At 46.0% G+C, this 15,537-nt stretch overlaps 1 protein-coding gene across 4 annotated transcripts in view; it reads left to right on the top strand.

Moving 5' to 3' along the window:
- Positions 1-14,763, top strand: part of HSF2 (heat shock transcription factor 2) — a 1,113,385-nt gene extending 1,098,622 nt beyond the window's left edge. For all 4 annotated transcript variants that reach the window (XM_069606600.1, XM_069606598.1, XM_069606599.1 and 1 more), the window contains one exon: positions 13,563-14,763. In XM_069606600.1, coding sequence (XP_069462701.1) covers positions 13,563-13,786 — 224 coding nt within the window. In that variant the 3' untranslated portion in view covers positions 13,787-14,763. The remainder of the gene's footprint in view (positions 1-13,562) is intronic.
- The last annotated feature ends 774 nt before the right edge of the window (positions 14,764-15,537 follow it).

Here is a 15,537-nt window from a genome sequence, read left to right as displayed (position 1 = left end):
CACAGGCTCACTCTGCCCCTAGCGGGTCTGTCAGGCATTGCACCGTGGCCTGTCATCATCCACCCAGGCCTTATCAGCTTTCTGGGGCTCAGCACACTGCAGTAGAGGCCCCGGGGGCAGGAATATTCAGTCGAGCCTGTCCGGTCACTGACCGCACCAGCTCACCACCTGCACTGGCTCGCTCCTGATGGGCCGTCAGCTGTCTCTGCCCTCTCCTTCACTTCCACACCGTCACAGGGCCTGCAGCCAGCTCCGCCTAACTGATGCCTCCCATATCAATGCTGATATCTCTGCTAAATTGGCTGCTGCCCCTGCCGAGGCACCATAGGTTGCACCAGACTTGTATTGCCAGAATTCTCAGTGGCGGGAGAGCTGGCACCTGCTCTTACCGGAGAGAGCTGTAAAGATGTCTGTTCACTGCACGGAGCCCAAGCATGGTCCGCCATTTTAGCTTGCCGTGCAACAGCGCCCCCATCATCTGAACTTTTTTTAAGATGGTTTTCCTCTTGCTTCACATCACCAGTAACACTTCCCTGGCCATGGCTAGGTTCATGCTATAAACATATCCTAAATATTATACAATTATTTTTTTTAAAGTTACATTCTCAGTAAAATTAAGTATTAAGGTTCAAGGAACACATATGTAACGTTAACAATTCTCCTGTCAGAGTGTGTTCCCGAATGCAAGAATAGGAATCGCTATATGTTTTACAAATCAGTGGCAAAATTAAGCGTTTGTCATAAAAAAAATGGTGGCACCGCTCATCAAATTGTTGGAGCGCTCCTAGGTCCCATACATTATGGGATTTCCATCCCCATTGGGATTGGTTTGGAACAATCTGCACAGGAAAAGTTGAGATGAAATGATGCTGCTGTGCGTACATGGCATCACCTGCAGTCTAATACTCACACTCACATACTACCTGGCTGCATTCTGCCAGTCCTTTCTACACACCACGCGTATGCACCCTTTTCCTTTCCAGATGCTTTGTTGTACAACTCTCAGGCTTTCTCACCTTTACAATGCTGGATACGTCTGATGATAGCTGTGATCCAAAACATCTGGAGAACCAAAGGTTGCAGCTCTCTCTCACACGCAATTGGACGTAGCATAACTGGCTTTTCCTCATGTTATGTTGTGCCAGTTCACTTCAGTCTCAAAATTCAGTTGTGGAATCTGATAACATTCGAACAGTGTTAATAAGAGAAGAGAAGGACAACCGAGTAGAGGCGATGTATATTAAAAAAACTGTCAAAACTGTTTTGGGTTGAAGGTAAACCTTGTTTATGTGGACCATAGATTAAATAACCATGAGTGATGACACTGAATTATCCTCATATCAGCGGGCTAGTGATCTTTCTTGACAGCTTTATACCTATTGAAGTCATGGTGTGCACCTGAGTGCAGTTGCACGCAGATGGTAGCAAAGCAGAGTTTGACAGGTAAGGAGCTTGCACTCCTTTGAGATTGTGTTATATATATTGCCTTTCTGTAGTGACCCTTTGAATCCAAATCATGGTATTCCTTGACATGTACAATTTGGTCTTCCTTGACATGTACAATCTCCGTGGTAAAAACCAGGTCCGGCTAGTTTGATAAATAATACCCCAACTCCATCCACAAAAGGAAGATAACAGAGTGTTGAACCCTCTGTGGTGGTCATACAAAGTGACACTGTAGTGGCTTCGGTTTGCCTGACAACTGCCTACCCTCGTTGCTGCTAATTCATTCACCGCCGCAGGCCCAGATTGACCACAACAGCTTCCTGCCTCCAGTATTTATGCTGGCACCCCCAGCCTGCAGGCGAAGCCGCGCTGCGAAGGCCAGCTGGAAAGGCCTGTGCTGCTCAGCAAGTGCTGCTGTTCCACTTCTGCCTTGCATTCTGAAGGTAAGCCACTGCTCGAGCTACGAGCCCTTGGTTTCCCCTGTAAACCCCCCTCTGCCTCTCCCACAGCCTACCTAAACCAGCCTAAAAGCAACCTGGTTGCATCTTTCCCCACGTTTGTCCTTAGGATTGTGCACCTCCGCGCACGCACAGATACATGGGTAGCCACCTCCACCCCAACCTGCGCCAGCCTCCGAAACCTCCACCTAGGCTGTAGGTCATCCAACCTGGCTCCCACTGTGGCCAACAAAGTGCACCTCACGCAACCGCTTTCTCGCCACCAGGCGCACTGTGCACAGCGCTCCTCTGCTACTTGCGCAGGGTCACAAATTAGCACTTCTACACCATGGGATATTGCCTGCTCCCCTCCTCTGCACAAGGCGGCCACCTCCCCCCATATGCCCAATCTGACTGGATGCGACGCCAATCGTGAAGCTAACTATTTGCATGATGCTGCACTCCCGTTACAGCCACCAACAAGACTTTGCTGCTTAAAGCTATCTCATCACCCAACGCTGTGCCCAATGATATGTCCCTGCCTAGTTATGCCAGCACAATTACTGTGCCCAAAGTTGATACTACACCTATGGTTTCCCCCAATGATGTGCCTTTGCATAGTTATGACAGCACAATTGCTGTGCCAAAATGTGATACTACACCTATGGCTGCCCCCAATGATTTGCCTCTTCATAGTTATGCCTGCAATGTCGTGCCCAATGATATGTCCCAGTTTAGTTGTCCCAGCACTATTAGTGTGCCCAAAGTCGATACTACACCTATGGTTGCCCCCAATGATGTGCCTTTGCTTACGCCTACCAGTACAGCAGTCCTGCCCAAAGGGGAAGCAAAGCCCAATGTTGTGCCCAAAGACCTGTCTCTGCCTAGATTGGCGAGCACAGTTGCCATCACCAGGAGCTTGCGTCAGCTGACTGCTGATAGGCTCAGACCACACTTACTTGGACAAGCCTTCAGGCCCCCCTTCTCCAAAGACCCGGAGACACTTGCCCTTGCGTACAACTCTGCTATTAAACTAGCCATAGACACCATTGCCCTGCTCACTTCTCACAAAGCTAAACCCACCAGACACTCAACACCTGGTTCACCCCGTTTTTGTTCCAAAAAACTTACCACCCTATCACTCTGGCAAACTAACCATCAGGACTCAGCCAAATTAGAGTTCCAAAGGCTAGTCAAGGAATACAAAATAGCTGTCATCCGAGCAAAAGCAACCTTGTTATAGACCAGGATTGCCAACGCCAAATCAGACTCCAAAGAGATTTTCTCTATCTTTAGGGAATTGGAGACACCAACCCTAACCCCTCAGTCCATCATCAAGGATGAGGCTTGGTGTGATGGTATCCAATCAGCTATGTTCAACGAATTAGCCACCCTGGACGGTAAAATCAAAACCACCCAACAAACTTTGACCCACTATCCACCTCTCAAACTGCTCCAAAATATCAGTGACCCAACCACACTTTTCTCCTTCAAATAGTTCAATGAGCAGGACATCATTACCCTCATGAATTCCATCAAACCCTTTAACTGTAAAAGGGACATCTGCCCGGCCGCCATCATCAAAGAATGTGCCAGCTCTCTCGCCCCATTCCTTACGGCATTCATCAATGCCTCATTCACGACCAGATTGGTCCCAACATGCCTCAGAGAAGCATGGGTTCTCCCCCCCTCCTGAAGAAACCCTCACTGGACTCCCACCGCCCCCCAATAACTACAGGCCTATAACCACTGTTCCTTTCCTGCTAAAAATACTGGACACAGCAGTGTACTTCCAAGTCCAGCAATTCATTGAAGCCAACAGCGTCCTTGGTCTCTGTCAATCCGGTTTTCGCCCCGGTCACGGAATCGAAACGGCCCTACTCGACTTAAAAAACCAAATGGGCGATGCCTGCAACTCTGGTAAACCGGCCCTATTTCTACTCCTGGACCTATCTGCGGCGTTCAACCTTGTTAACCACAACGTCCTCTGCCACCACTTGACATCTACAGCCCACTTCTCACCCAACACGACTTCCTGGATCACCTCATTCCTGCAAGGCAGGGCCATGTGAGTCTTCTCGGACCAAGCATCTGCCTCCCCCGACATCATCCAATGCAGAGTCCCACAAGGCTCCAGCATTTCCCCTACCCTATACAAAATCTTCACCAGACCTCTCTTCCTCCTCGACTCGTTAGGCATCACCTACACCAACTACGCGGACGATACACAAGTCCTCCTCCCACTGACTGGCGACTATGAGTCCGACACAAAGTCCCTCAACTCTGCCTACTCGACCATCCAAGCCTGGATAGCTGAGAAGGGATTGTGTCTGAATAGTGACAAGGTGGAACTTCTCCTGATAGGCTCCACTGAAACCTTAAAGAAACTTGACAACCAATTCCTCTACTTCACGATTGACAACATCAAAATTACAGTCTCTCAAACAGTAAAAACCCTAGGAGTCTACTTAGATTCCAACCTCTCAATGACTAAGCTGGTCAACGCCATTGCGTCTGACTGGGCATGCCACGCCAAACTGCTTAATGCAGCCAGACCCTTCCAAGGATAACTGCCTCATGATAGCCAGGGCTATAACCGGATCCCGACTCGACTACTGCAATGCCCTCTATGCGGGCACATCAGTAAAGAACATGGAGAAGCTCCAAACTATCCAAAACCGTGTGCTCGGTTCAGCCACGGGCACTCCCAGAAGAGACCATATATTTGCTGTCAGGAAACAGGCCCACTGGCTACCCATGAAAGAGCGTGTCCTCTTTAAAACCTTGACTCTTACCCACAAATGCATCAATCACACAGCCCGACTATACCTTACTCAAAGAATACACAGATATGCCTCCTCCAGACCAACCAGGACACCCTTTGCCAATCTCCTCGCAGTACCTAAAGTCAAACGAGCTAGAGCATGGGACTTAGAGGTTCCCATTCATTGCAGCCCTGGTCCAGGTCCACAGAGGTGCAGGAGCACCTACCGCTGCAGGAGCAGTGGTGCCAGTATCCATGCTGCAATCGGCCGCTCAGGTAGGCACCTTGCTTTAAACCCTGACCGCAACATCGAAATTTGCCCCAACTAGGAAACTAGGAGACCGCCGTATCAGCGCTGCACAATTTGTGGCATTTCAGGATAATATCCTGTCTGGCTTCGACTCGAGCCTCAAAGCCCCATTTTCTTTTTGATCTACGTGCCACCATTGAAACCCTCGAGGTGAGCCAGTTCCAAGATGGCCGGCACACTCACTACCTCACCAGCGTCCACCTGACCGAAGCGCCCATCCCCATTGGCCAGCCTCCATCTCATCAGGCCAATCACGCGCTGGCAGGCGAACGCCGGCCCCTTCCCTAAGCATCACTTCCACAAGGATCCAAGCCTGTCTGGAGGCGTCCGAGGCACGGGCCACAGCCTTTGCGCTTCTGGCTTCTCCAGGAATTCAACGCATACACTCCATTCCTTGCTGAAAGAACACACGCGCGTGATCCCCAGGACCCTCGGTCCACAATGCATCCGGATGCACCACGACAGATGACTCTACCTTCCTCCTTGGGGAACCGGAACTGACGACCCACACGAGGTAACATTCGGCATTCAAGCCCCCTGCCACCCACATCTTTGCACTTGCACTGCCCCAACCACCAGTAGTCCATGTCCTGCCTATCCTGAAGTAGGCGGCATCCTGCACCTAGTCTGCGCACTGCCCTAGATGCTGCTTAGCTCACAAGCAACATACCTACTGTTGATTTTGAACTGCAATTAGCTAAAATCGAGCCTGCCTACTGTTGATTTTGCACTGCCTTAGCTAAAATCGAACCTGCCTACTGTTGATTTTGCACTGCCTTAGCTAAAATCGAACCTGCCTACTGTTGATTTTGCACTGCCTTAGCTAAAATCGAACCTGCCTATTACTGATTTTGCTCTGCCTTGGCTAAAATCGAACTTGCCTATTGTCGATTTATTGTTGATGCATTGCCCTAGCTAAACATAGAACTGCATCTACCATGCTCCTTAGTGCGCTCCTCCTCTTATTGCTCCACTCCGTGTCATCTGGAATAACAATCCTCACTCAGCCACGTACACATCCGATACAGCCGACTCACCCTCAGCCTCCCGACATTATGTCTCGCCTCAGTCCGGTCTCACAGACATTGCGAATGGCGAATTCTGCATTGACACCCACCTCAGGTACCCAACACCTCACCACCGACCTCAACCCCTACTTCAATGACCCAGCCCTCTGGCTTGAACACTTTGCCAGCAAGCCCACGCCGAACCAACCATGCCCTTCTTCTCTTAGAAATAAAAGATTAGGCACCAGATTCCGCTTACGCCCTACGCGCTGCAACCTTCCCAAGCAGTCATGACACACACTCCCGTGCCTACCAGTAGCACCCAACAACAACAAACCCCCCTTTTCAGAGGTGAAACTGCCTGTCATCAAAGGCACTGTTATTAACGCTAGATCCCTCCCTGCCCACGCCTTGGACATAGCAGACCTTATAACATCGTCAGATCTTGACTTCATTGCCATAACCGAAACTTGGCTACATGCCGCTTCTGGTCCGTCACTTTCCCTTGCCATACCACCCGGCTTCAGCATAATGCAATACGACCGTACCTCTGCTTCCCTCTCGAGAGGGGGTGGCTTTGCCATTATCCATAAAATCACTCTGGACCTAAGAGTAATGACCAATACCAAACTTGAGTCAGCTGAACTACTATCAGTCAAACTCACACTAACACCCAACCAAACAGCCACCATCCACTTAATCTACCGGCCCCCAGGCCCCACACCGACCTTTGTTGGTGACAAATCCACCCTCCTCCTTGATAACGCCAAAACTAACTCACAAATCATCATCCTTGGCGACCTCAACTTGGGACTTGGTGACCCTAATGATCCCTCGGCACTCGATTTGGAAAACGCTCTCGCCAATTCCGCCTTCACCTTGCACATCCTAGGGCCCACGCACTCCAAAGGCAGGACCCTTGACTGGTTAGCCAGTTCTAATTGCAACATCAACGTCCTAGCCACTAACCCTTGCCTTTGGTCAGACCACCACATTATCACCTTTAATATTAAAGCCACCCCACGCATCCCGACCGTGATAGCACCTGCGCTCCCAACCAGAAACAAAAAGGACATAACCAAAGAGAAACTCCTCCCTCTACTACTCCCTACACTTAATGCGGCCACTGACTCCTGTAACGACCCAACTGCTTTAGCTGACATCTACAACTGTAGCATGCTGACAGCTATAGATACTATGGCCCCCATCAAACTGAGGAAGGCCAAACCACGTGCACACTTGAATTCCTGGTTCACCCCACAGCTAAGAGCACTCCGTAAATCCAAACGCAGCGCCGCAAACCGTTGGAAAAGTCACCCATCTGACGTGCATAAAGACGGTTTCTTCCTGGCCTCGCTTACATACAAAGCAGCCATTATAGAAGCGAAAAAAGAATCCCTAAATAATCGCATTCTGCATGCTGACTCCAACTCTAAGGAACTATTTAAGATCCTAAAAGAGCTTGAAACCCCCGTTAGCCCTCCTGACACCTGCATTAAAGACAGCAAATGGTGCGCCAATATCCAGGCAGCATTACTGAATAAAATCACCATGCTTCAATCTAAAATTACAGCCAAACAAATTAGCCTAAAATTGGACAATCGCCCTCCAACCTCCGCAGGGGCCTTCTGCCCTGACGTCCCAAACTGCAATCGATTTGCCTTCTCACCGCTCACCACTGCGGAGGTAGAAAACATTATCCTGCGGATCAAACCATCCAACTGCCAGGGCGACCCCTGCCCTGCCTCAATTATTAAGGAATCCGCCCACGATCTGGCCCCTTTCATCACATCCTTCATCAACGCATCCTTTAAAACGGGTACCGTCCCTGACAACCTCAAGGATGCTTGGGTGATCCTCTTGCTTAAAAAACCCTCCCTCGACCCCAGCATACCTACCAACTACCGACCCATCACCACTGTCCCGTTCCTGTTAAAAATCCTGTACCGTGCAGCATACCTGCAAATCCAAGAGCACTTGGAATCCAACAATCTCCTAGGCCTCAGACAACCCGGCTTCCGCCCCAGACACGGAACTGAGACAGCTCTACTAGACTTAAAAACCCAGATCGAAGTGTTAAAGGACAACGGCAAACTTGCCTGGTTACTTCTACTTGACCTCTCTGCGGCCTTCGATCTGGTCAACCACCAAATCCTATGCAAGCATCTTCACTCAGCCGCCCACTTCTCACCATCAGCTACGGCCTGGATCAAATCATTCTTGAGCAATAGATCTATGCGGGTCTTTTCTCAATCTGCAGCTGCAGATCCTTCCCCGATTCACTGCGGCGTCCCCCAGGGTTCTTGTGTGTCGCCAACGCTCTATAACGTATTTACAAAACCACTCTTTGATATACTTGACTATCTGGGTGTCTCCTATACGAACTATGCGGACGACACCCAGATACTCATTCCTATCACTGGCGACTACGTGGCGGACACTAAGGCCCTGAATGAGGTCTACCTGGTCAGCCAAGCCTGGATGGCGCAACACCAGTTATGCCTCAACGATGACTAGACCAAGCTCCTCATCTTGGGCACTACGCAACGTCTCAGTAAACTTGAGCCATCCTACCGATCATTTATCATCGATGGCAACACCATCCATGTTTCGAAGGACACCAAAACTCTTGGCGTCTATCTTGACGCCACTCTATCACTAACCCGACAAACAAACGCAGTCAGATCCTCTTCAACCTACACCTGCAAACTCATTACTGCTTGCAGGCCATTTCTGAATACACCCAACACTGTCACCTTAGCCAAAACTCTCATCATGGCCAAAATTGACTATGGGAGCGCCCTCTACCTTGGAACGAGCCAAGAGAACTTGAACAAACTGCAAATTACCCAAAATAACGCTACCAGAGCAGCCCTAAACATCCCTCGAAACCATCACATCTCAGAATCCAGATCCAACCTACACTGGCTACCGGTGAAACAGAGAATTTCACTGAAAGTCTTAGGCCTCACCCACAAATGCCTAGCTAACCAAGCCCCACCATATCTTTGCAGCCGGCTTTCCCGACACGCGCCTACCCGCCCGCAAAGAACGGCTCAGACCCACTGCCTAACCATTCCCAGGTTCAAACTCCAAAAGGCGGGTGGGTCTAGCTTCCCCGTCCTAGCCTCTAAGCTTTGGAATGCTCTCCCTCTCACCATCCGTGCTGAAGAAAGCTTTAACGCCTTCAAATCTAAAACCAAATCCTGGCTCTTTAACCAGCCATGATGCCCAGACCCACTTCGGCAAACGCTTGCCCCAAGCTACGTCTGTATATATGTATATATTGCTTGTTTGCCCTGATTACTCTGTACTGTAAATTTGTTGAATATATGTAACTGTTTGCTCATGTAACCATGTCTAAGTTGCGCCCTGATGCCTCTGGGCCTGATGGTGCGCGTTACATTACAAATAATACAAATACAACGCCCTGAGCAGAAACCTCCCACCTAGCCTTCCGCAAAGCCATTAAAACACTTCTATTCGCCTAATCCCACTCTGCTGAAGCTATATGTATGCAATATGTCTGTCTGCCACATGTCAATCACCATGATGTGTATGATGTATGCCTCATGTAACTAAGTCGTCTCCTTGTAATAGCGCCTCGATGCTCCTGTGCTGTTTGCGGCTCTATAAATTGAAAAAGTAAATAAAATAAATAAGTTGGGGGGGGGGGGGGAATAAGATGAAACCTTTTTGGTAATAAAACTTCAATAGCAGTAGAGTCGTGGGTGTTTCTGAATGGTAACAGCCTGCTACTCATGCCTCAAACCGAAGAAAGAGTAACTAGAGCACAGTCTCCAAAATCAAACGTGGAGGATTTAATGGAATCTTGAAATTCGTCTGCAGTTCATGACACCTTGGCTCACTCAGGCCGCTACCTGCTATGGCTCCTTAACCGATGAGCCATTTGTATTTACTGATCATCCATCTGAATTTCGTTTGAAAATGTCTACTTAGAACACATTGACAACATTGTATATTTAGGGGACTCAATTTTTGGCAAATTAAATAAAACAATGGCGTCCTCCCCGTGCAAAAGCGGTCTCATTTGTGCCAAAAATGAAGAAGATAAATAATAAATGTCAGATTCTCGCTATTGCCAGTAATACAATTCTCCAAGTCTAAGGTAGCCCCTTAAATGTTTGGTCTTGAGGTTGAAATCTTTTTGATCTAGATAAGCTAAAAAGGATTGTAGCAAAAATGTGGCATAATGTTCTGCGGATACCGAAATGTGTGCTCCATCATGTTAGATTTGATTTGGGGCTAGTTTCCTTCTTGAGTGAAATTCTCTCCACCTGCGAGTCCACGAGCACCTTTTGCTGGACACCTTTTTCCCACACTCACTCATTCTTTTACTCTGATCTTGGGAACCCTTTTTACCACTTTTCGGTATATTGTTTTGGAGTCCTGCTTTCCTCCATCTTTTACTGAAGTATAACACAGCACCTTCTTTGCAGTGTTACTGGAAGCTCCTAGAGCTTCTACAGTGATATTTCTTTATTTTACCTTGGTTAACACCCTGTTATCAAGACAGGGGCATGCTTTTTATCCTACCTGTACTTTCCTCTGTGAGATCAGCACAGCCCATCTTATGTGGAGTGCTGTGGGGAAATGTTGTCTCCCTTTTCTCACTTCTCCATTAACATTTTGGTTATTGTGACAAGTCCCTCTTGAGGCTGTTTGTGAACTTTTATCACAGGCTGTCAACGCGTCTACGGTAGGGGACACAAGGGTCACCATTGACCCAAAATGGTAGCTGTACTTAAGTCCTGAACAAGATGGCTTGTCCTTTCTTAGGCCTGGGTTTATAGTCATAATCTCGAATACAAATATGTCGACAGTCAAAAAGTCGAAAACAAAAATGTCGAAAACAAAAATGTCGAATTTATTTTTTATGACGTTTTTTTTTCGAAATGGGGGGGTTCCCCCCCCCAACCCCCGTTTTTTCTTTTTTTTTTTTTTTGTTTTTACCTATTTTTTTTATATAAACTAGAGCCCAAAAAAAAATATCTCGACTTTTTTTTTCGACATTTTTGATTCGACTTTTTTGCCATTCAAAATTTTGTATTCGATATTATGACTGGACACCGTCTTTTTCTACCTACCTTGATCGGGGAGGTTCCTCTAGTTCTTTTGTCTTCACCGTGCTTCCTTTGGAAAGCATGCAAAGGGTCTTTGAGTGACTGGCAGGACAGGGAGTGGGGAGGGTCATCCCAACACTCCTCCTCCCCCCCCCTCCCCGAGTCCTTTATCCTGCAGATTGCCTGTTAGAAACCAGTTCTGACATTGCACAGCCATCCCCAAGTTATGATTGTTGCATGGGATATACTTGGTAGGCTCAGCCAGTGTTCCTGCATACATTCCGAAGTCCTGGAGCAGAAACTGAGTCGACCACTGGAACAGAAGAATCCAACAAAAATGCCTGAAGGAAGAAGATGCCATGACCGCCAGAGCCCGCTGAGTGACCGTTGTTGTCCTGACCTCCACTTCTGAGCGATCTGAAAGATCCGAACGAGACTACTTCCTCCCTTGGACTGGTTGGCCTAAACAGTCGTAAATCGAACTGCATTTTGCGCCCTCACTGGAAGAGCTGCAATCTCCATAGCCTGCAATTCACCAATACCCGGAGTCCAGTGCCACTGTGCTGTGCATCATCACACAAAGAATGGCTCCCCCAGAACTTTGTGGGCATTGTTCTTGAACTGCAGAGACTCAATCCAGCTCCTCAAAGTCCCCTCACTTGAGATGAGGACTGAGAAAAGGAAAAGAGTCTACCATTGCAACATCTGCTCTTCACCTGAGCCTGGAAAAGGCACCAACAAGCCAGAACAGAGAAGATCTGTTGCTGGGCATCCGTCTGTACGAGAGCTGTCGCCAGATCCACCGAAGTCCCTTTCTGTCGCCATGACTGAGAAACCTGTCGCCTCTCCACTGGGACCATCCTGCAACAAGTTCTTCATTTTAAGGTCTGTCCTACTCCCTGTAAAACGTAGCTGGAGCTTTGCTTGCTGATCCTGTATTCTTGGGGACTGTAGATAGCTGTACCTCACACCCCTCCAAAGCTACCATAGATATACATCGGGGTAGACAACCCATTGTAGTCTCCCCTGCCTTATGACACTGGTCCTTGAGGCAGCTTCACAAGGAAACCCCATGGCTTCCTTGAAAAGAAAAACCTAACTTTACCTACCTACAGAACCCAGAGGAGATCCTGTTGAACTCTGCCTCTTTTGAACCTTGAACACTGTATCCTGCCTATCCTGCTCAACTCCTAACCTCTGGTGGCCTAGGGACTTACTGAACATTGTGAGACTCTCATAAGCTAGGGTTGGACTCTTAAGTTTTATAAAAAGTTATTATAAGTTGGAAAAGTTTGCATATTTGATTCAGATGGTTTTACTAAGAGATTTGATGCTGTAGAAGTTATTCTGAAAGTTACTACACCTATGGTCTATTACTTAAGAAACTTGCAATTGTGTTATACATGTGCTATTGTCTTTAGTACTTACCTTGCAAATATCGAAGTGTGCCTAATTGTATATATTAAATGACTATTTTCTTTACATAACTGCGTGTTAGTGTTTTCTTGAATACGTGTATGCTCTTTGTACCTTCCTAAAGCCCCACTCACCCCCTAGACTGAACCTGGCTGCTCAGCCATTCTACCAAACCTTTGTGTGGTTCAGGCTAAGCCTAAGAGTTGGAACCCTGTACATCCAAGGTAGGATTTTCTAAGTTCTGTCACAGACAGCATCTTGCGTAAAACACCCTAGTAGGGTTATGTGGATCCAGTTTTACTATTAAACAACATTTTATTTCTGCCATTAGATAAGGTTTATAGATATTCATAGGATGTATATGGAAGGAAGATGTAAATTCCTAAATGGCTGATAAGACAAATGTTAGAAGATATTTACTAATTTGGAACTTCCTATGGAATCTTTGAGCACTAATCCAAATAAGGTTAAACAGCGGCCATGGGAGAACGCTTGGTGTAATACTTGCTCAACAATAACTAAATACAAATTATAAAGTAATGTTATTCAGGAACATAAGTTGGGAACATTCCCTCCTCATTTAATGATATTCCCTAATGCTTATTGGAGACACCAATTCATAAGGTCATGGTGATTTTGATGCCCACCCAATAAATCCAACTTATTCGTTATAAGGATGCCCATCCATCTCCTCGTTGCTGCCTTTGTAAAATCTTAGGTGTACTCGAAACATTGAAACACAATAATTTCATATCCAGTCATAAATGGTCCTCGCATCTTGCACTTTGAAGGATTTGTTTTTAAGCTTTTTTATCGAGACTGAATAATTTTTGGAACAACTTTTTTCAGGCTGTTCAGTCGGTGGTTATGGGATTTTTGATATACTTGAAATCTTTTTCTAACCAATTTACGATTGTGAATTATGTGGAATAATTAATGTATTTGATAGTATGCATGTAAATGTAATTAATCATATTTAGTTTGTATGTTTGTGAAAGGTTTAAAACAAACCAGAACACAATAAGGAAAAAATATATTTGGGCTCACAAGTATGTTTGCTGAGGAAAACAACTAATTGCTCTTCTTTTTCTTCTTCAGAAAAACAGCTTGTTCAGTACACCAAACATCCGCTCCTTAGTGAGCTCTTGGAGCCTAGCACAGGTGCTGTTCCAGAACCTATCATGGACACTCAACCAACGCAGAGTAAACTAGTGCGCCTTGAGCCACTGACTGAAGAGCAAGCCAGTGAAGCCACCCTGTTTTATCTGTGCAAACTGGAGCATAGCCCACTGGACAATGATATGGCAATATTGGCTGATTAACATTATACCAGATATTTGTGGACACTGAGTGAAATGCTGAACTATTTATTTTAATGACCATTGGGTACTTTTATATCTTTTTTTAATTCAATTTTTTTTCTATGTACAAGTAGATTCCGTGGATCTTAAATCACATTTTCAAATACTCTTGCCTGTGTTCTCTGTGCTGCGGAACAATTAGTGCTGAATATGTAGGATGTGCATAGAATTTCTAACCATTTCTAAAGGAGCTTAGATTGCTTCAGTGCATCTTCTGCCCTTCAGTTAATTTCTTCATTAATGGTAGCAGTTTGCAAGGATACATCTGTTCCAGGTGATCAAAGCTTTCGTGTGCAATGGTATTTCTTCCCAATGTTACTAGCATCGTTGATGTGTTCATTTGGTGCTACAGTTGATTATTTCGAGCACCCTTTTGTCGTAACTGTTTTTTCAGATTAAGTTTACTAACCCAAAAAATTATGGCAAGAGTCTGAAAGCATTGTTTGACTTGAACATTGTTGGATGAATACTACAACCCACGTCTGAATGTATGTGAGTATCTACTATCCTTGCTGGGTTTTGGTTTCCTGGAATGCCTGCATTATAAACAAAGGGTCAACATGGCTGCGCCCCCTTAAAAAAACAAAGCCTCCTTCAGGCATCTGCCGCGCCATCCTGCAGACAATCAGTGGCTGCGTGACTGGACAAACAGTGCACAGCACAACAGTTCATCTTTAGCTTTGCCCAAATATGTTGTGAAATTTAGAGATGGTCCGTGCAGTATATCCTGGGGTACACATTACAACCATCGCAGCACAGGCCGCTCAGCTTCAGGTATTTCCAGACACCCACATGTGGCAAATGTCTCTTGCATCAAGTGACTCACCGCACCATTAGAATAATTTCTTTCCGAATTTGTATCTGCCTTAAAGCACTGAAGTTGTACCCTCATGTTTGCATTTTCTCACCAAGTTGATTAAATATTTATTTCTCATGTTTTTCATTTGATTCATTGAAATGGTTTTCTTGGTTTTCACACACCTTTTTCATTTATGCTTCTTATTTTCAGATCCGCTGTACCAAAATGTCTGTTCAATGTAGTGTTATCATAACCAATGGAACAATGGCCACAACAGAAAAAAAATACTTTTCAGCGTTTAACCAAATCTTCAAAAACTTATTTTTGTGCCTCATAATAACTATGCCCAAGAATGTCCTTTTAGATTGGGACATGCTCTAAAAGAAGTCTTTAGATCTTTTTCAGTAACACAATTAATCTTTGGGCCAAGTGAAAGAAAAGGGGTGTACCACTTTCTAATGATCTCCTTTCACAGGTTTGTTCCTGTGATAAAGCTTCCGGATTTACTTTCCTCGCGTTAGTGTTTTTTTTTTAAGGACCTATTCTGGGTAACTTAAAAATCTGAATATGATGCACATTTTCCTTGACTCAACCTCAAAATCTGTGTCAATATTGCTAATACGCCTGACCCTTAGAAGTTCTCTGTAGGGATTGTGTGCACATAAGCCATGTGATTTAAATACAGATGCTCTGGGATTCCTGGGCACACGTTTCTAATTGGTCATTCACTGCTGTGATTATAATATCCACTTGGGTACTCTTAACGTCTGATCAATCTCTTGAAGTGATTTAAAAAAAAAAAAAAAGAATAATGGAGCAACATGTTCATTAAGAGTTGTAACATCTTTGTTTAGCACAAACATTTCGAATGGATTGTGTCCACCAACGTATTCCACATCTTTGACATATAATG

This window comes from Ambystoma mexicanum, chromosome 4p (assembly GCF_040938575.1).
Source record: "Ambystoma mexicanum isolate Mex_15411 chromosome 4p, UKY_AmexF1_1, whole genome shotgun sequence".
Lineage (NCBI taxonomy): Eukaryota > Metazoa > Chordata > Amphibia > Caudata > Ambystomatidae > Ambystoma > Ambystoma mexicanum.
This window is presented reverse-complemented; position numbering and strand designations above follow the sequence as displayed.